At 55.1% G+C, this 21644-nt stretch overlaps 2 protein-coding genes across 4 annotated transcripts in view; one reads left to right on the top strand and one right to left on the bottom strand.

Annotated features, from left to right (window-relative positions):
• The first annotated feature begins 86 nt into the window (after positions 1-86).
• On the top strand, positions 87-11131 carry MCAM (melanoma cell adhesion molecule). The gene is made up of 15 exons (XM_075723217.1): positions 87-153; positions 4946-5073; positions 5181-5391; positions 5480-5550; positions 5662-5749; positions 5961-6140; positions 6228-6355; positions 6519-6681; positions 6770-6891; positions 7212-7350; positions 7465-7586; positions 7684-7819; positions 8561-8702; positions 9136-9253; positions 10127-11131. Exons 1-15 carry the CDS (start codon positions 87-89, stop codon positions 10154-10156), a joined length of 1845 nt encoding a protein of 614 aa, XP_075579332.1. The 3' UTR covers positions 10157-11131.
• Positions 11132-19879: 8748 nt separating this feature from the next.
• The window catches only part of CBL (Cbl proto-oncogene), a 41293-nt gene continuing 39528 nt past the window's right edge, over positions 19880-21644 (bottom strand). For all 3 annotated transcript variants that reach the window (XM_075723175.1, XM_075723174.1, XM_075723176.1), the window contains one exon: positions 19880-20904. In XM_075723175.1, the coding sequence (XP_075579290.1) occupies positions 20624-20904 (281 nt within the window). In that variant the 3' untranslated portion in view covers positions 19880-20623. The remainder of the gene's footprint in view (positions 20905-21644) is intronic.

Genomic DNA, 21644 nt, shown 5'->3' on the forward strand with positions numbered 1-21644 from the left:
CTCCTCCTCCTCCTCCTCCCCCGCCCCCGCCGCCTGACGTCAGCGCGGGCCCCGCTCAGTCGCGGGAGGCGGCGGCGGCGGCGGGCATGGCTGCGGGGCGGCGGGCGGCGGGGCTCGCCCTGGGCTGGGGCTGCTGCCTCCTGCTCTGCTGCGGTGAGTGGCGGCGGGACCGGCGCTGCGGGGCGACACGGGGCCGTTCGGCCGCACCTGCGGGTGCTGCGGCTGGGGGCAGCGGGGCGGGGCGCGGGGCCCCGCGGTCCCCGGGCAGGGGACCCCCTCCGGCCGGGGGGCGGCCCGACCCGCTCTGCCGCTGCCCGGGGGGCGCCGGGCTGCAGCGGGGCAGCTCTCCGGCCGCGGGGCCGTGCGGTGCGGTGCGGTGCTGGGCTCTGCCCGGCCCCTGCCCGCCGCCGCGCTGCGCGCTCCGAGGGGGCGAGGGGCGGCAGCCGGCGGGGTCTTGCCCGCAGAGCCGCTCCGGGGCCAGCCCGGGCAGCCAGCGGAGCTGACGCCCTTCGGGCGCTGCCTGGCTTGCGGCCAGGAATGCTGAAATTGTGGCGCCGGGGGAGCCCGGCTGGGAGCAGCCCCTTCGAGCGCATGTCCTCGCCTGCCCGTCCCCGGGCTCCGCGGTGGCGGCGGGGCTGGGCGTGGGGAGCGGGGAGTGCCCCGTCCTGCTCTCGGGGCCCCTTTGCAGCCCCCCGAGGGCAGGGCAGGGTGAGGGGTGCGCTCCGCCTCCCCGGGGGCGCTGCCCCGGTGGCCAGGGCGGGCGGCCGGCGCAAGGGCAGGCTCCTGGGGCCGTGCTCCGTGGGGCAGAGGCAAGGGTGAGAGGGGCAGGGTGCCGGGGTGCATCCACGTGTGTACGGTGTGCAGCAGGATGAATTGGTCGAGTTCTTAGGAAGCATCCGCCCCTTTCCTTCTAAGGAGTTTTTCCCCAAGCACTTTGTTTCTCTTGGCTTTTTTCACGCTTTCTTTTTTTATCCTCTTTCCAGTCCATTTTTACCCTCGGGGGGGGCTGCATTTCCTGCCCTGCCCTGCTGCTCGCAGCATGCCCTCCCCTCCCTGGGGGCCAGGGAGCCGTCCCGGTGCGCTGGCTGCTCCCTGCCACCTTCTCGCCTTGTCCCTGGCCAGCCATGCTGCGGAGGTGGCCCCAGGCGCTGGGGAAGCCTGCTCTGGCCAAGGCGTTGGTGCCGCAGGAGAGCTGAACGCCCGAGCCAAAGGCAGGCTGCTTCCACCCCCGGCCCGTGCTGGGATCCCCTTCCTCGCAGCGCATGTGCCGAGCGAGGCTTTTATTGGTTGGCGGCATCCGTGTGTTTGCAAGCCCAGCCACGGCGAAAGGCTTGATGCTTCCCAGAAGCGTGAGGGGCCACAGCCAAGCCGTTCTCAGGCAGGCCGGGGGGCTCACTGTGCTGCCGGGGCAGGGGACTGAGCCCACACTGGAGCTGCCGGTGCCACCCTGGCCCCTTCTGCACTGCCATCTCTGGCTGTTAGAGAGGTCTCTGTGGATGTTGTCACCTGGCTGCAGGGCTGGGGTTGCGAGCCTTTCCTCTCCTGGTGCACACGGCTGGGTCCTGATGGGGTGGTGGGGTTTGTTTGCGGGTGCAAGGCGCCGGTCCCTCCTGCAGCAGAGCCTTGGCTCCCTCCCCGTCCCCAGCACAGTGAGTGCTGGGCTGGGGCGGAGGTGTTGGGCGCTGGCGGTGGTGCTGCTTGCCGCAGGGCCGTGGCTCTGCACCTGGTTTCTCCTTTCTCTGAGGAAGAAGGGGTGCACGTCATCCTGCTCCCTGGAAGCTGGGGCACCCCGGCTCAGGGACCTGTGCAGGAAGGGTGGCCTTGCCAAGGCAGAGGAGAGCAGCATGTGTGCGTGTGCTGGGAGCGGGAGGGATCTGGCTGCAGCTGGTTTCCCTGAGAGAGGAATAGAAACCTGCGGAAACCTCAGGCATCCCACGTGCGGCTCCAGACCCCTGTGGTGCCCCTCGTCTTGCTGCTCCGTGCCGGGGGCTCTGCGCTGGGGGCTCTGCACCGCCAACGCAGCCGCGCTCCTCGCCGGTTCCCCACACACCTCGGCTCCGCAGGAGGCTGGTGGAGGGGCTGTGCTACTCCCCACCCCCTTTCCCGGCTCTAAAAGCAAATCTTTGTTCTCGTGGAGCTCTGGCTGCCGGCCGGCTGTCCGCCAGCCAGATGGAAAGGCACGGGGGCTCTCCTCCCTTCCCTGCTTGCTTGCTGCAGACGTCCTCTCCAGATCTCTAGGTCTCCCGCTGGAGCCGTGCCAGGCACTTGGGGTGCACGGTGCAGGCTGGAGCTCAGCTCTGCAGCTGGGCTGCTCCACGCGAGGCCGATGGGTCTCCAGCCGTGCCATGGTTCCCTCAACAAACTGGTGCCTGTGCCCAGTGCCTCTCTAGCCTGCCCACACACCTGGCAGGCTGTGGGGTCTTGGAGCTGCAGGAGGAAGCCTTGTGTCCCCCCAGGGTTGGGGGGGGGGAGCTTGTGTCCCCCAGCTAGCCGCACTTGTGCCATTGCTGGGTACTCCTTCCAGCTCCGGGGGAGGGCTAGTATCCAGCCTGCCCCGGAGGAGGCGGGCAGCCATGAGCCCTTGTTCCAGGCAGCGTGGGGGCTGCAGCGTCCATGTCCACCTCCTCAAGGGCAGTGGATGGGTGGGAGGGACGTATGCCTCATGCCAGCCCCAGATGCCAGCCATTCTCCAGCTCTGAGCTCATGGTTTCGGCTGCTTCGCTGCCTGGATGAGGGCTCTCATGCTGAGCGGGTCAGTGGTGCGGGCCAGCAGCTCTCCCTCTCCCAGGGGCTCGCTCTGCCTGGGGCCCATGCTGAAGGTCTAAAAATGATGGGGGGGCAGAGCCTGGCCTGGCTGCCTGCAGCCCAGAAGTGCCAGGGCTCAGGGGAGGGTGCAGGGGGGCAGCTGGGGTCCAGCCCAGCCTCAGGCTTGCCCACGTTTGCGGACGCCTGGCTGCACCAGGCAGCCGAGTCATGGCCGTACAGGTGGGCAGGTGCCTCCGGTGCAAAGTTATATTTTCCTACGTACGCTCAGTCCAGTTTCCTGACCCTAGTGCATGCTTATCTCTGAGGCTTTCACCTGTTTTTTTAGCACCTCCTTTCCTGTGCAGTGCTTTGCTCATCCCTCTTTGCTTAGTGCCAACTGTACTGTGCCGATGGGACGGGTGAGGGCCAAAAGCTGGCTGTTGGGGTGTCCTGAGGTGTCTAGTCCTGTGAGCCAGGGCCTTTGCTGTGGCAGAAGGGCTCCTGGCTGCATTTTGGGGCTGTGCCACCACATACCCACTCCAGGCAAAGAGTATTTTGTGGGCACAGCATTGCCCTTTGAAGTTGCCTCGCTTGCAAGGTTCTGTGGCTGTTATTGAGCGGCACTATCAAGGGAGGTGTTGACACAGCTGGCTTCCTCCAGCCTCTTGTCCCCAGCTCCCATACCTGGGCTGGGCCTTGGGTGCCGAGCCGGCTGGCCCTGTTGCTGGGGGACAGACCGCTCTCCCCTCCTGCAGGGCTGCATGCCAGCCCAGGGCATGCAGACCACCCTTGCCTTGGCATCCACAGGGCCAGCGGTGATGGCACTCCCAGCCTTGCTGTGAACGCAGCCCTTGTCTGTGCTGTGCCCGGCTGGGCTGCTCTGCCCCCAGCCCTTCGGGAAGCTGCTCTGGGTCGATAGCCATTACCTTCCCCTGCTGCTCTGGAGCATGGCCAGGAGCTCCATTACTGCTGCGGGCAAGCGGGCGGCTGGGCTGGGAGGGAAGGTGGGCTGCTGGGGTGGGCAGGCTCTGCTCGCCAGGGGTGCGGGTCCCTGGTGCCACCCACACTATGGGCAGGCAGCGCTGGGTTTGCTTTCTGGGCAGGGAGCAGAGGAGCAGCGAGGGGCTTGCCTTGGGTACACTGCAGGGGTGGATGCTCCGACTGCTGGGTTCTGGGTTCCTGCCCAGGTGGCAGGGTTGGAGCTTGGGGAGGGACCCAGGAGTTCTGGCTGCGCCACGGCCATGGTGCTTGGGGGTGTGCTGCCTCCCCCACGGGCCCTCTTGCCTTGGAGGGGGCCAGGGAGCAGCAGGCAGCCGCAGCTGGCTGGGGCACCCCTCCTGAGCTGCTGCCCTGTGTGCCTCGTCCCGCTGTGGAGGAACACAGCGCCTCATTCATGTCCCAGCTCCCGGGGCTGCTGCGGGGGCTGCGCAGGCTGACGTCAGGGCTCTGGTCCCGGGCTGCGGGAAGGTGCAGCCTTTGTGCTGCCAGCTTCAGTCTCCAGCACCTGGCCCCTTCCCCTGCCTCTGCTAACCTCCCGGCACCTCCTTGCCTGGCCCTTGGGGCCAGTAAGGTGCGGTGGGTGCTGGTCTGGGATGCTGGCTTGGGCTGGGGAGGGTAGATGTGTGCTCCGGGGTGTGATGGGGATGAGCACTGCCCCGGGCTCAGATTATGGCAGCTGGCAAGGTGATCTGTTGGCTCGTGGGCTGTGGAGGCGCAGCCCGTTCCCATACCCATACCTGGGCAGGGTGCGGCCGCTCCCTGCCTCGGTGCTGTGAGGGGAGTTTGGGGGCTCAGAGGTCTTGCTGCCCGTTTCAGCAAGGCTGGGATTGCGTGGGGAGGGCAGGTCTGGCAGGGGCTGCAACAGCAGTGGGGTGGGTGTTAGTCTCCAGATGTCCTGAGGAGACCGGTGGTGCAAGCATGGTGTGCCTCGTCCCCTCTCTGGGAACAGGGGCGGTGGCCTGAGCCTGCAGGCTCTCTGTGGACGCAGAAGGCAGCGTGGTGGCAGAGGTGGGGCCGTGCTCCTGGCTGGCACTCCCACTGGGCTGGGACATGGTGCCTGGGGGATACCAGCACAGGACACAGCTCTGCCTCACGCCCTTCAGGGGATGGAGATGGCTACAGGCCTGGGCTCAGCTTCCCCGCTAGCTCAGACACAGGGGCTTCCCCATGCTTCCCACCCCTGACGGGCTCTGTCCCACAGCTGCAGCCAGCAAGCTGGAGGTCTCCATGCCAGCAGTGGTTGAAGTGGAGAGCGGGGGCATGGCCAGGATTGAGTGCAACTTCCACATCCCTGGAAATGGTTCCTACACCTACATCAGCTGGTTCTACGTGAGTGCTGACCTGGAAGAGGAGCAGTGAGCGGTGGGCTGGGGTGGTAGCTAGCCCGGGGCTTTCTCCCGGGCTCCCCGTCAGCCCAGCCCAACCTCGCCTTGCAGATTGACCGCAACAACCGGGTGAGGCTGTACCACATCAGGGGCAACGAGATCCTGGAGGAGAACACGGACTACAAGGGGCGGCTGTCAGTAGGGGAAGACAAGGCCCTCTCCATCAACAGGGTGATGGTGCAGGACTCCAGGACCTTCGTGTGCCAGGTCGGGGCGGGCAGCCACGGCATGGGCGAGAACCGCACTGAGCTCCGCGTCTACAGTGAGTGATGGGGCAGGAGGCTCTGTGGGGCTGGCAGGGGATCCCGTCCCATCCCTCCTAATACGTGTGGGGTGGCTTCTCTTTCCAGAGGTCCCCGAGGCCCCTGAGATCGTGGCCAGTGCAGGCGGTGTCTCCGTGCAGAGCAGTGACATCCCACAGGTGAGGAGGGGCTCCACACAGGGGAGGGGGAGGCTCCTATCCATGCCAGGCTCCCCACTCCCCTCTTCCCATGGGGGTACCCCGTGCTCAAGGCGCTCTCTGCTGCTGCAGATTGCCCAGTGTGTGAGCAGGAACAGCTTCCCACCTCCCAACATCACGTGGCACAAGAATGGGGAGCAGCTGCAGCCGGAGGAGAAGAGTGAGTTGGGTGGGGTTGGGGATGAGGATGGGGATGGGGAGCTGCACCTGCCTGCTCGAGAGAGGGGCTGGAGCACTTGTGCTATCCAGGGCCTTATCGGCTGGGGACTGGCAGCCCATGGCACCCAAAGGAGCCCGGAGCTCCCAAGGGAGCCCTCCTCGCCTCCCACGGCCTCCCCATGGGCTGGGAACAGTGGCTCTGTCCCCTGCAGTGGTGAAGATCCCGGCCACGCTGACCCGTGAGTCGAGCGGGCTGTACACGGTGAGCAGCACCCTCTTCGCCCATGTCACCCGGGAGGACCGCAACTCCCTCTACCACTGCACTGTGCACTACTGGCTGCGGGGACAGAAGCGTGCTGTGGAGTCGCGGCGAGTCAACATCACCGTCTTCTGTGAGTCAGGGGCTGGGGGCCATGCCCGCTGCCCAGTGCTGCGTGGCAGGGCCCCGCACTGACCCCCCCAACTCCCTCCTCCCCCAGACCCCGCGCAGCACGTGAAGCTGCAGGTCATGCCGTCCTCGGCACTGGTAAAGGAAGGGGACGACGTGAAGCTGGTTTGTGAGGCTGATGGGAACCCAGCGCCCGTCTTCAGCTTCTATAAGAGAGAGGTGAGGCTGGAAGGGACCTGGGCACCTCTCCCTTGGCAGACATCTCATGTCCTGGCTGCAACTTGGCCCCTGCCTGGAGGGCCCTGGGGAGTGGGATGCAGTGGCTGGGATGGAGGGTGCCTGTGTGCAGCTAAGGGCTCTGCTTTCTCCCCACTGCCTGCAGCTGGAGGACAGCTGGCAGGACCTGACGTCACTGGCAGACACCAACAGCGGGGTGCTGAACTTGCACGATGTGAATAAGAGCAGCAGCGGCCTGTACAGATGCCAGACCCTGGACTTGGATGATATGAGACAGCTGGAGAAGGATGTGGAGCTTGTTGTGAACTGTAAGGCAGGGGACGGGACGCTGCGCACCTTGTGGTGGGTGCCCCATCCCTCCTGCTCACCCTGCCCTGGTCTCCATCCCTCTCCTAGACATTGAAGGGGTCCATGTGAAGATGGAGCCGTCCGCACCCCTTCAGGAAGGGGATAGTGTGAGGCTGAGCTGCGATGCCCACAGCCCTGTGGCCCTGGACTACCAGTGGAGGGATGAGAAGGTGAGCAGGCATTCGGGTATCGTCACGCTCAGGCTCAGCGAGCCTGGGCTTTGCAGCAAACTGGGCAGAGCGAGGAGCTTGCTCCATCTCTCCTGGGGGGGCCCAGGGGTAACATTCCGCCTTGCATGGACCTGCATTCTCCATCTCTACCTCTTCACCTCCTGGCCAGTACTGCAGAGAGGTCCTGTCCTTACAGGCTCCCTCGCTGTGCATAGGAGGGAGGGCTGAGCCCCTTTGGGAGAGCTGCAGAGCCTGGGGAGCTGGGTGCAGAAGGACCTGGTGCTTGGGGCTCATTGCTGGGGGGCATCCCTTCCCAACAGGGCAAGAAGGTCGGAGAAGGGAACCAGCTCTTTCTGAGCAACCTCACCTTCGAAACCTCCAGCAACTTCAGCTGCAAGGTGATCGCACCAAGTGTGCCGGGGCTGGAGCAGAGCAAGCAGGTGGCTGTGGCTGTTCAGGGTAAGAACCGGCATGTGTGCAGGCATGCTGCCATGCCAGTGAGCCCCGTCCCGCCCAGCATCGGCCCTGTTACCCCCCCGACAGCCGCGGGTGCTTGATGTGCCCTCCCCACAGGGAAGCCGCGGATCGTCGCTATCAGCTCGCCGCTGTATGTGCGGCCGGATGAGGTGGTGAACCTGACCTGCAAGGCCATCGCTTTCCCCAGGCCCTCTGTCCACTGGAATGTCAACGGGACGGTGAGAGCTGGGGATGGTGCTGGGTCCAGGTCACGGTCTCTCAGAGGGCCTGCACACTGCCTTGGGTGCTGAATCCTTCACTGCCTACCCCTCGCAGGCTCACGAGTACGTTGAAAATCAGCACATCGCTAGCAACCTGACGGTGCGCGTGAACCATGACCTGCTGCGGGCGGGAGCCATGTGCAGGGTTTCCAACGCGCTGGGTGTCAGCGAGAAGCACATCCAGCTGCTCGGTGAGTCTCAGGCACTGCCCTCTGCACCGGGAACCCAGAGAAGTATTAGTTGCCCTCACACAGGCACCGTGTGAGCCGTGCTGCTGTGGTGTGGCTAAGCTCTGTCTCTTTCCTTCCCTTCCTGCTCTACCAGTGGAGTCCACCAGAAAAGGTCAGTCTCCTTGCCGCACCGGGTGCATGCGTCCATCATCAGGCTCTGGTGGGAGCATGCCACCGGCGGGAGTCACGCTCACCTCTGGCCTGGGGAGGGAGCCTTGGCTGCTGGCTCTTGCACCGTGTCTGACACTGCTCCTCTCTCCTGCCAGGCTGCGAGGGAAATGGAGGCTCTGCCCCCACCTGTTTCTGCAGCGGTGTGAAAGCTGCCTGCTTGTCCTCAGCCTGTAGCCCAGCGAGGCCACCAAGTGTGGCTTCGTGCAGCCCAGGCCCGCTGGGCGAGGAAGCAAAGGCATGGCCTGGTGTCTTGCAGGAAACCCTGTAAGCCATCCTCCTATGGCACGCAGGGGCATGGCAGCCGGGAGCAGAATGCAAAGGGTACTCATGCAGAAACTGCCCTAACAGAGCATTTTTGTACTGACATCTGCATCCTGCATGGAGCTGGAGAAGCACCGGGAACTGGAGTCCCCATGGTGCTTTTTGGGGCAAGGGGTCCTTTTCTTGCCCCCGAGGGGGTGCAGTAATGCAGAAGCTGGAGAGCGTCAGAGTGGGACAGGCATTAACTTCTTCCTCTCCCGTTGTGTTTAGATCAAAAGACAGCGGAGAGCAAAGGGGTGATTATTGTGGCGATCATCGTCTGCATCCTCGTGGTGGCTGTGCTGGGGTCAGTCATCTACTTCCTGCACAAGAAAGGCAAGATCCCATGTGGCCGCGCTGGGAAACAGGACATGTAAGCACTGCCACCTGCCCTCCCAGGGAGCCCCTGGGGCCAAAGATGCTTGCCATCACTCATGCTTCCCATCTCATTGCACCAGCCGCTCCCTGCCCAACGCGGAGGGAGGCAATAGTGCAGCCTCGGGGGGCACCACGCTGGGGTCTCGGCAGCGCTTCCAGCTTCCCACTGCTCGCCTTGTCCACACAGGGAGGCAATGAGGAGGACAGCAGAGTGGTAGAGCAGCCAAGGGACTCCTCCCTAGGGAGGGGCTGGGCAGCCCAAAGCTTTCTCTGAGCTGGAGCCTCTTTCAGCCCTGGTGTTCCTCTGCCCCGGCCCCGCTCCAGAGCATCCCCTGAGATGGAGCCCCAGGGCTTGGCCTCGCTACACCGGCCATGTGCCCTCGTTGGTATCGCAAACATGTCTCAAAATTGTCACCTCCCTCCCCTAGCACAAAGCCAGAGGCACGTAAAGACAAGATTGTAGTTGAAGTTAAGTCAGATAAACTTTCCGAAGAGGCGGGGCTCCTGCAGGGTGCCAACGGCGAGAAGAGACCTGCCACTGACCAGGTAGGACAGAGCGTCGTGCGCTGCCCTTCCCCAGGGCCAGGGCTGCTCCCAGGGCTGGGAGTGGAGGTGAGGAGTGTACCGGGGGTGCATCGAGGTAATGCTTTTCTCCTCTCCGCAAGCTCCTTTCCCAGCACTCCCCACCCTGCATGGGCCTCCATCATCCATCATCAGCGCTTTAGAGGGGCTGTGGGAGGGGGGGGAGGTGATAAAGCCACAGCTCTCTGCTCCAAGGACGTAGGAGCAGCCCTCCCCTGTGCACGTGCAGCTCTGCTCCGTGCCAGCCCCTGGCACCTCCTGGGAGCACACTGCTCACTGCCCGGCCTGCTTGGCACTGCCTCCTGCCACGCTCCCTGGGGCGGGAGCCGGGCTCCCCGGGGGGCCCTGGGAGAAGGAACTACATAAACTTCTCTGGCCAGGAGTCAGAGCAGAGGCTGCAGGAATGGGCCCTCTGAGCCAAAGCTCTCCGTGCAGGGTGAGATGAGTCTCCTGGGCCGCGTGCTTGTCTCTCACCTGGAGTTGAGAGCCACTGGGGCCTCGAGCGACTCTTCACAGTATTGGTGCCAGACTGTCACCGTGCTAAGCCAGGGCTTGCACATCCCGCAGAGCCATAGGATGCGGCACCTGAGCCCGCTGCGGTTTTATTCGCCTTAGGCCAAGAGATAACCCCACCCTGTCCTGCTGCCTGCGCAGCTGGCGCTCACCCCTTGCCGTAGGGCGGGTGCTCAGCCACCATGGGGTGGCCCGGGCCAGCGGCTCTCCCCCGTTGCATTGCTGTCTGTTGTGCAGACACCTGCAGCGGAGGTCCTGGTTTTATGTTCACCCCTAACTGCTTTTTTTTTTTTCCCCCCCTCTTTCTGTTTTGGCGGACTGAAGAGCGAGAAATACATCGATCTGAGAAACTAGAGAGGGAAACTACTAAGTGCTTTCTTCCTTCAAACCTTTCCTGCTCTTGGATTGCCTTGTCCCACCCCTGCTCCAGTACCTGGGGAGCACGGCCGGAGATGATTACTGTGTCACAGCGCTGAGCCCCAACTCAGCCCCTGACTCACCTGTCTGTTACCTCAACCATGGGCTTGCAGGTTGTCGACTTAGCAGCAGCACAGCTGGACTTGCTTACTACTACGGAGAAGCCAACAGCAATATTAGAAAGAAATACCGCATTAAGCTACCTGGTGGAAGGATTTGAGGCTTTTTCAGGAAATCTGTCCTGTACATGTGCGGGAAGGTTTTGATGTGTTTTGCCCCAAACTTGCTCAGAAAAGCTGGTGAAATTTTACTTTTACTTTTGGGATGTCTGAGGCACCTTAGATGTAGTGGTGTGCAGGTTAGACGAGCGAAGAATGGAAGTGGTGTGTTAGAGTGGCATTTGCCAGCTGCTGGGGAGGTGTTAGTGCTTTGCTTTTCCTTTTGAACTGTTCTTGTCTTGTTGGTTTAGCCCAGCGTGTCCTGACGGTGCTGTGCAGGTAGGGAGCTCCACAACGGGTAGCTGTGATCCTATGAGAGGTGAGTACCTGGCAGAGCAAGGACAGGGGCACCCATCTCTCAGGCCAGACCAAGGGCTTAGGTTCTCTGGTTTAGCGTAGCCTTGCTGACGTGAGGGGGAGGGCTTCTCTCTCCCCACTCCCCAGGGAATTGGATTGCTTTTTAGGGGGGCTGCACAACTGCTGGCAACAGTGGGTCCCGGTGCGCACCCCCCCCACCACCAAATTTAAAACTAAGGAATATTAGGCCAGGGCCAGTTGGCGACGTCTCAGGGGTTCTTTTGTGCTGAAGAATTACCAGCCCCAGGTAAAACTGGTTTATTTCTGTGCTCGGTGGCACCCCTGGCCCCACAGCCAGGCTGGTGCTACAGCAGCCGAGTGGTGGAGAGGGGAGACGGGCAAGCAGCCTGCCTTTAGCTTCCGCTGCTGTGGCCTGAAACATGGCTCTCCCCCCGCCGCGTCCTAGAGAGCTCGGCCCCCCGCAGCCCCTCCTTCCTCTAAGTCCGATACTCTCAGTGCTACGCTGTCCACAAGCCTGTCACCCCGGCAGCCCTGCGGCAAGGGGCTGAGGGTAACCCTGGGCGAGGGGAGAGGTGTCCCCTCGCAGCCCCCAGCATCCTCTGCCGGGAGCAGGGAGCCGTGCGGCAGCCCCGCGGCCAGCGCCCTAACAAGCGGTGAGCTATACTCATGAGCTACAAGTGTTTTTGAAGCAAAAGCTTTGGTTTATATATATTTTTGTTGGATTGTGTGTAAATTTCCAGAAGTTTTGTCTGATACTTGCGAGGTTTTTTTTTTTTATATATGTGAAAATAAAGTACAAAGTTCAAAGCCGGGTTTGGAGTTTGTTCCCGCTAGCAGCAGCGCCAGCGGGACGGTAAGGGCAGCGTGTCTGCCCCGGCCCCGCTCCATTTCAAGGCTCCCTTCCCCAGGAGCAGGTTACCAAGGCTGGGCGGCACCGTGCACACTCCCACCTTTAGGTTTTGCTTCCACAACAGCGGGACTTTCACCTAGGAGAAGGGCTCAAATCGGTAGGCGAGTGTCAGCTCGAACCCCTCCTCACCCAGGCGTCCTGGCACTTGGGACACTGCTGAAGGTGGCGGCGGGCTGGCGGCTGCTGCCCCGGGCTCTCGGCCCGGCTGCTCTCAGCGAGGCGTCTGCAGCGGCACGCGCTGCCGCAGCACGGCTTTTGCCAGAAATGGCCCTTTGCTTCCCGGCGGAAGCCAGCAGAACGGCGTTGGCTTAACCTGCCTTCGCACCGCGGCCGGGGCAGGAGAAGCCCGTACGCTGGCGGCGATGGTGCTATGGACAGGTGCTGCACAAGTCTGATGCCGAATACTAGGAGGTAGCGGTAGGTAGTGACTAACGATGTACTGATGGCTCTTAGTCGAGGATCCCGGTGAGGGTCTGACAGATGGCATGCTTGTGCCTCCTGTAGCTGCTGACAGATAATTCTATAGATTCTAATAGGTAATTGCGTTAACAGCTAATACACTAATAACCACCGACACTAATAAATCTACTGATGTATTCTAATAGGTAATTGCAGTACTAGATTGTAATATCTAATTATATTGCTAGTGATGGTAGATACTAAAAAATAATACTGTCAATAGAATTTAATAGATCCCAACAGTAGAATCTATTAGATAGTTTTATTAATAAGTAATATAGATACAATAACTACTGAGATAAGTCTGTCGCTAGATTCTAATAGATGACATTATAGTAGATAATTGTATTGATAGCTACTATAGATACTAATAGATATTAATGGATTTTTCCCTTAAAGAATTCTAATAGATTAGAACTGTTATTCATATACTAGCTACTCCAGATCCTAATAGATAATTCTTATTGATATAGTCTAATACATTTTAATTGGTAATTGTATTAATAGCTACTATAGATACTAAATATAAATAGGTAGTTAATTTATTAGATGCTAATAGTAATAGCTTTTAACAGATAATTGAAATAATATTAATACAGATATGACTAGACAATTCTGTTAAAAGATTCTCATAGATTATGAGACAAAATTGTATGGCTAGCTACTAAGTATACTACTAATAAATTCCATTCATAAATTCTAATAATTCTAACAGATAATTGCATTAATAACTATTATTGATAAGTCTATAAGTAGGTTCTGTTACAGATTCTGCGAGACTATTGTATTTCTAGCTAATATAGATACTAATAACTACTTAATGAATAACAGTATTATTAGATACTGGTAGATTATACAAGAAAATCTTATTACCAGCTATTGTAGATATTAATAAATCTACAGATACACTCTGATAAATTCTGACAGATTTTAGGGCCAGCTACTGTAACTGCTACTCATAGATAACTATTGTTAGATTCTAATAGCTACTGTATAGGTTAAAGTAGCTATTTGTATTACTCCCTACTATAGGTACTATACATAGTTCTATTATTAGAATCTATAAGAAAACTTTGCTACTTGCTGCTGTAGATGCTAGTAATTACTCACAGACCATTGTTTTAATAGAATCAATTCTAAAAATTGACTTACTGTTAGTAACTGTTAGTGTCTGCAGTAGCTGTTCTCCGATAGCAGTAATATTCTAGTCTAATATAATCAATAAACAGAATTATCTGTTAACGATAGCTACTATAAACACTAATAATGCTAAAACCAACTCTGTTAGTGGATTGCAGAGAATACCAATAACCTTAACACCTAACTCTAGTAGCTTCTGTAGGTACTAACAGTTACGCAGCGGTAAGTGCGCTATTGGAATCTAACAAGTCCTAACAGAGAACTGTTTTACTAGCTAGGACAGATACTCATACCCCGCTAAGAAATAAATCCAATTCTGCTGTTGCACTGTGATCTGAGTCTATAAACGAGCTGTGCTGACAGCTAGGGTAGATGATGATAAACACTAGCAGGCAGCTCTGCCACTACACTGGCTTCTGAGCCCGCGGCATCCTGCACTGCCTACCAGCACCGATGCGGCAGCTGGCTGGTGACAGCCAGGGAGCCAATACTCAGAGCGCGTTCAGATTACGGCTGACACCACGCTGCCGTGACCCGGCCCATGCCTGCAACTCTGTAACTAGGCTGAGCGTGCCCTATGCACTGAACCCCATGGGCCCCGCATTTGACCCCACTTCATATTATTTAACCCCGTTAGCTTCAGGTGACCCCTGCGTCCTCAGTTGAGCCCCCCCCCCCCCCCCCCCAAGCACTTCATGAGGCCTTCAGGTTACCTCAGATGACCCCTGTGCCCTCAGTTGATCCCATGGTGAAATACTGGAGGTGTTTTGCGAACTCGGTTGACCCCTGAACCCTCATTTGACCCTCCCCAAAGTACCTCATGAGGCCTTGAGGTGACCTCAGTTGACCCCACGGTGAAACCTTTGAGGCTTTGATGCGACCTCAGTTGACGCCCCCCCCCCCCCGTGTCCTCATTTGACCTTCCCAAACTACTTCAGGAGGCCTTCAGGTGACCTCAGTTGACCCCTGTGTCCTCATTTGACCCTCAAAGTACTTCAGGAGGCCTTCAGGTGATCTCAGTTGACCTCTGTGTCCTCAGTTGACCCCCGTGTCCTCATTTGACCCCCAAAGTACTTCAGGAGGCCTTGAGGCAACCTCAGTTGACCCCCCCCCCCCCCCCCCCCCCCCCCGTGTCCTCAGTTTACCCCTGTGTCCTCATTTGACCCCCAAAGTACTTCAGGAGGCCTTGAGGTGACCTCGGTTGACCCCCATGTCCTCAGTTGACCCCTGTGTCCTCATTTGACCCCAAAGTACTTCAGAAAGCCTCATCATGATACTCATGAAGTACTTGGGGGGTGTGTGTGTGTGTGTGTGTCAACTGAGGACACGGGGGTCAACTGAGGACACAGAGGTCAAACGAGGTCACCTGAAGGCCTTCTGAAGTACTGGGGGGGGGGGGGGGGGGGGGGGGGGGCAAATGAGGACACGGGGGGGGGGTCAACTGAGGTTGCCTCAAGGCCTCCTGAAGTATTTTGGGGGTCAACTGGGGACACAGGGGTCAACTGAGGTCGCCTCAAGGTCTCATTATGTACTTTGGGGGTCAAATGAGGACACGGGTCAACTGAGGTCGCCTCAAGGCCTCCTGAAGTATTTTGGGGGGGTCAACTGAGGACATGGGCGTCAACAGAGGTCACCTCAAGGTCTCATTATGTACTTTGGGGGTCAATTGAGGACACGGGGGTCAACTGAGGTCACCTCAAGGCCTCATGAAGTACTTTGGGGGGTCAAATGAGTTGACCCCCGTGTCCTCATCTGAGCCCACTGTGACTTCTCTGAGGGGGTTCACTCTACCCCCCTGTGACCTGTGTGTCCTTATTTGACCCCAAGTAATGTCATTTGACCCCCGAATGCACTGGGGGGGAGGGGCGGGTGGCTGGACCAGCTTCTCCTCCTTTGTGCCTGCTTCATTGAACTGACCCTGCAGGCTCGGGCATTTTGCAGTGTAACGGAGCCCAGCACCTGCCAGGCTCTTCCAGATGCTACACGCTCGCCCGACTCACCCCATGCCTAAGGCCCACACTTTGAGTCCGTCAGAGCCTCCCAGGGTCCCGGCCTCTGCCACACACTCGCCCCGCGTCTCGCAAGCCCCAGCGGGTATGCTGGACTCCTGCAGTGTCTAACGTTGTACAGCATCCATTGCCCCGCACAGTGTTGTGCAATGTTAGCTGTGTATATATAGTTTGGGATTTATTCTATATCCTTTGTATTTCATATATAACTATATTTTATAATTACGTAAAATTACATAATTGCTATGCAGTAGTTATAAAAGTCTTTAGAGTCTACAGTCATGTTCTAACAGAGCCTGTGAGAGGCAAAGGGAGCCTAACGGACGGCAGCGGAGCGGGACTGGCGCTCCAGGGTCTGCTAGGCCCTCACCACTGCAGAACCCGTCAGCCTCTACCCGACTCCTCCGGACTCCCTTAGACTCTGTTCGGGGGTGGTAACAAACCTGTTCATGCCATTCCCGGACTCTGAGAGGTCCTGATGGATTATAGACTCCATTATAGTCGCTTCTATCAGAATACGTTAACTCTCTCAATAGACTTACTAGTATAACCTTTGTGTAAGTCTCTCCTGCCCTCTGTTTCTTAGTATCCATGATACGAACTAGAATTGAACAGATAATTGTGGTAATAGGTAAAATAGGTACAAAGTCAGTTGCAGTCGGCAAGAGATGCAGGAGACTAACTGAACATCTCAGACTTGGGCACCCTGAACAAGATGACTGAGACAGGCTCGAGCAGGATATTCTTTTTCCAGGACTCACAGAACCAACACAACAGAGACGATATGCTACGACAAAGGAAATTTTATTGAAAAATAAAACTTTGTTTTGTTTTCTTTTTACTGACACGGGTGAATGAAATCCCAAACAAAGAAGCTCTTAGTGGGCAGCATACAAGAATGGAAACAATTAATAAATAACATTAGTATAACCTCTAAACATTAACAATGCATTTGCAAACAAAACGAGGACTTTAAACCAAGTGAACCTTAAAGCTCAGCTACACTCTGTAAGAATATTTACCTTCTGTTTTTCCTTATTCTTTACAGATCTGAAAGGATTAAATACTGCTATTATATTTTTATATTAATGACACTATTATACTTTTTTAAAATATTTTGTGAAAATCTCAACATTTTTAACACTGATATTATACAAATTGGTATTTGTCATTCAAGAGAAAGAACAACTGTTCCTCCCCCACCAGGAATTTCAAAAAAGATTTCTATTAGGAACTTTAAAAATAACTGTCCTTGTTCCCCACTAATTTTTAAAGTGGCACCTTTAAGAAAGTGCCCTGGGAGTTGCATTTTTTCTTGCTCAACCGAAAAAAACATTTACAGTAATGACCCTGCCTCAGATTTAGCTACAGTAATGTAATCAGTCTAGTGCAGGAAGCAACATGCTGTACTCTGAGCCGGTCTGGCTCCCCGAAGATAAGGGCTCAGTGAAGGGCATGCAGAAAAGCTGTTTATAGTGAAAGCAAATCCACTGGTTCCACGCAGGGACACTCCATGCCTCAAGCTGCAGCACTTGCAGAGACAGACACACAAGGGCAGTGCAGCAGACAAGATTTACCACACCCCTGGCAGGATACATTGCATTTCAGATTCCCATTCAGCTACAGTGGCATTGAACGTACTAAGTCAGCCAGAAAGCCTCTTCAGAACAGATGATACTTGCCTGCTTTCCACAGCTACCTGCTGCCCGCTGTGCAGCGACTCATACCGGTCCCACACATTTTGTGCCCAGCTCTTATTGAACAAAATGTTTTCTGCTCGCTTTGTGTCCAGGTTGACAGGTAGGGGGGAAACCAGCATTTTTTATGAGCAGAACGCATATTTTATTACAAGCAAACCAATCCTGTCCTACAATTCTACTGTCTTCACACCAGGCTTAGTACAGCGCCAGTCCAGACAAGTCACTGTTAGTAACAGATAAAGTAGGAAGCCACCAGTTGAAATGCTACAAAACACAGTGTCATAGTTGAAGTGACAATTGCCCATCTTTCTTGCCCCTTCTTTGCACCCCTTTCAAAGCAGTCTTGTGCTCAAAGGCATCTTTACAGCTTGTCTAGTTCAGGCTCTTTATTCTCACAGAGGGCTGGACACTCAGATCCAGCCTAGCGATGCAGCATTCCCTTAAGAAAGGCACTAGACTTTTGGGGTTTTTTTTTTTCCTTTTTAAAGTAGCGTCATAAGGTTAACTTCTTAAGAATAAAGATCAAGAAGGTGAAGGAAAAAAAAGAGACATCAATCTTAGGCATACCTTTCTGAAAGAACAAGAAAAGCACACTGTACAGTGCCTGGATTGACTTCACAGAGCACAGCCATAAGACATGGTCAGGACTCTGCTGCACTTCAGTGGTACTAGCAAACGCTTACATGTCTAAGGAAGAAAAGCCAAGACTTAAGTTTCTTAAATCAGTTTGAGACACAAACAGTGCACAGAAAGGACACATGCAGAAAAAGTAGTGATACATGCCACAAAGACTGCTCTTTCTAATCTCTAATACCTGGAACACCACCCATAGGAACGTCTCTCGGCACATAAACCCCAAAGACAGGCCTGTAATAGCTCCACTAGGCATGATTTAATTTAACATTATAACAAGCCTGTAATAAAGGGCTTGTACGGGACAGGGCATCACTACTCTGATCACACACACCGTGCATAGGAACGTCTCTCGGCACATAAACCCCAAAGACAGGCCTGTAATAGCTCCACTAGGCATGATTTAATTTAACATTATAACAAGCCTGTAATAAAGGGCTTGTACGGGACAGGGCATCACTACTCTGATCACACACACCGTGCAAGACAAGAGTTAAGGCTTTCTAGCCAGCTGGACTTGGCTCTTACGCAGCCTTGGCAGTGGCAAGAGTCACACGCCACACTTGAACACACTTGCACTGAGTTTATGCAGCAAGTCAGAAACAAAGTGGCTCCAAACCCAACATGGAGCTAGTGGCAGCACTGGAGAGAACATGAGAAAGAGGGAAATAAAACCATAGTGCTCCCTCACAAAAGCGTTTCTACCTGGTTCTCCAGGACAAAGCCAGGAAATAACTTTCATACGGTAGGACTGGTTGCTCAGGCTGTGAGCGTAACACGCTGAGTGTAACACGCAGATCTACTGGCAGAACAACCAGAGCTGCCCCATGTTCCTGCCTCAGCAGCACAAGTGCTGGGCTTACTTCTCTAGAAGCTCGCACAGACACACTGACCAAGGCTGCCATGCATAACTAGCAGAGCACTTCACACAGGACTAGTTCACTATACCCCTGACTGATGCATGTGTGGGCAGAGGAAAAAGAACAGTTCCTCCTCCCCGAGTGCAATATGCACTGACATCACCTTCTGTGTAACCGAGCACCTTCACCAAGACCAGACCCTGCTCTTGGCTGTGCCTGACCTCTCTGCACCACTGCAGAGCACCATGCTTACCGACATAAATCTCATCAGTGTGCTGCATTTGCAAGTTTCAGCCCTGGCCCCAAAATAGCAACAGTGGTGATGGCCTGTAAGTGTTGCAGGAGATCACCTTACGGTTTCAGGGAACATTTTCTTTACTACAGAAAGGAGGGGAGTAAAGAGAGACAGTTCATCATTCTAAACTGCCTGGAACCCGCTGCATCAATTTATAAAGCTGTAGATATACAGAGAAACCTATACTCTACATAAAACAAACATTTTACGTTTAGTTCCCTTTGCTAATACTTGATAAGACCTCTCCGCCAATTGCAAGCCATTTCTCTGAGATCCAGGCCCAGCTACTAGATTCTTTAAAAGGCTAAACTCCATCCAACTGCCATAATCACCCCAACAATATTTCAAGTTGCAACCCTTTGCCTAGTGAATACTGCTGGCCTTAGAGAGATGCAAATAATGCTAGACATGCTTCAAAAGGCTAATAGCCTCTCAGCGTACACAGAGCACTTGTTTGTCTGTCAGGCTGTGATCTGTGTATCCCTACTTCATTTAAATCCTCTCAAAAGGAACCATACACTTCTTGCACATCAAGCATATATGAACAGAGTGAAGTAGCTGAGTATGCAAGTCAGGTTTTTTCAAAGTAACAGCTGAGTATTGACTTTTAAAGCTGTGTGATCATTTTACAAATACAGAAGTTTCCCAGATCTGTTTTAACACAAGCTCTGGCAATACCTTAGAATAATGGAAATGGAAAGAAGAGCCCCCATGTTATTTTGATAGCCATGCAGAGAACTGCTGCATTTCTTTTACTGCAAAGCAGGTAAGATACCAACGAATACATCAGCTGCATCTACCAATTCCACAAAACAGCCTGGCACAAAGACAGCTGGCTCCCGCAAAAGCTCTCTGAAGGAGATGATGGAATGTGTGTGAAGGCCACTAGTGTGCAACAGCCACCATGCAATTAAGATAAATAAAACATCATATTTACCAGGTGCAACATTCCTAGAGAAAGAGCGTATGGGAGTGTCCAGTGACGGCTGCTCAAGCCCAGCAGGGCCACAATCAAGTCTGAGCACTGAAGCACAAAATGCTCAAGGCTAAAAAAGGACAAGCAGCAGCCAGTTCTTTGCTCTCACTCAAATCCTTCCCACCCTCTCCCACCCCTCAAAAACACGCAAAACTTTCAGCACATCTAGCTGCCTGGAATCTGGTGCTGCCAGTGCTGCCGGCAAGAGGACACATATGAGAGAAATCCAACTCTCAGCACTGTCAAGATCAAACTGCCTGACAGAAGCTAGTCATGCTATCTCCAGGCAAAAAGGGAGGACTTGAATCAGAAGCAATAAATGCTATTATTACAGGCAAGAGGGAAACACCATGGCAAACAGGAAGCAATCGAAAGATTCTTCCAAGGTCTCCTATTTATTCCCAGCAGAAAGTGACCTCCCAGCTGCTCTAAAAAGCCGGAGCCAGACACACAGCAGCGAACAGATCCAAACCTAGTACCATAAACCACAGGACACACCACACCAACCTCGAGACTTTGTTTCTCAGAGCATTCACTTAGAATTCACAGCACAAAACACTCCCCCCAGTCTCCAGGGCATCAGCTCGGGGACCCCTTGCTGCGATACCTTTCTCTACTAACACCCTGGAAATAAATCTGTTCTCTCAAACAAGAGGTAGGGGTAAAGGACTCCAAGACATACACTGTAAAAAACACCACTCTGCTCCATTTCATTCCACTGCTTTGAAATCTGGAACCACAAAAACCTGATAACTGATTCTCTTAAGAGGCAGGACTGACCTCAGCATGAAGTCTCTAAAGGAACCCCCTTCCCCTTTGGTGCGTAGCTGGGCTATGGCTGCCCAGGCAGTTGGTCCACAGAAGTTGTGGGTGTGGAGGTAATGTGCTATGTGGCCACGTGCGCAGGGGAGGAAATGGAAACAAACTCCCGGAGAATATTCTTGGCCATTTCAATATTGTTATGTGCAATGACCAGTGCTTTCTGAATGTCCTGATATGAGTAGCCTTGGCTCATTAGATTCTCGATCTCACTGGAGAGTTGCAGTGATGCACTGGTCCCACTGCTGGCTCCGCCTGTTTGGCAGCTCCCCGCTTTCCGCTCAGAATTTATTCTCCGTGGTAGCGGTTTTGGCGGCCTTTCTGGAACTTGAGAGCCGTCTGAAAAACCTGGAAGGAGAAACAAACACATCACCTCAAAAAAGGACATGTCATTCTTGCTTGGAACAAAGCGGGAATGACATTAGACTGATAAATGGCACTTCAAAAACATGCCACTGAAAGCTATGCCACTTTCTCCAACCAGCCTATCCTCTCACACAACGGTACGGATTAGCTCAGCTTCCTCTCTTGTGTGCAAAAATGGCTATGGAGATTTTTTTAATTAGGAGGCCACATCAGGCTTGTTTATTAAGATAAGACCACATAAACAGAAAAAATTGACAAGGGATATATGCGTGCGTGGGAGCAGAGCTCAGACATCAGCCTTAGAATAAGAAGCAGAAACCTGCTGGGAAAAAATGACACAGAGAGTACACAACTTCACCAAACATCCCATTTCCTTCTAGAATCAGACAGCAATCCCCAGTTTAACTGTCCGGATGCTGATCTCTCCTCACAGAACTGCTGTCCACATTGCAGTGTGCTGAGGGAGTGTACGCATAAAACCAGATCTATCAGTTACAACTCATCCACCACAATTGCTCCAGCAACTGAATTATGTTCTCTGAAGGGTCTGCTCCTCTTCTTCTGCCAGCCCATCAGCAGGCCAGGGCCATCTACAAGAGCTCCTGCTGAAGCTCACCCTACCTAATGGCTGGCTGCTATGGCAGATCAGTAATCTCAGCCTGTTCTGCCTTTTCTCTTAGTCATTCAGATGTGCTACTTGCCAGTAGCCACATCATGCACTG

This window comes from Pelecanus crispus, chromosome 19, assembly GCF_030463565.1.
Source record: "Pelecanus crispus isolate bPelCri1 chromosome 19, bPelCri1.pri, whole genome shotgun sequence".
NCBI lineage: Eukaryota > Metazoa > Chordata > Aves > Pelecaniformes > Pelecanidae > Pelecanus > Pelecanus crispus.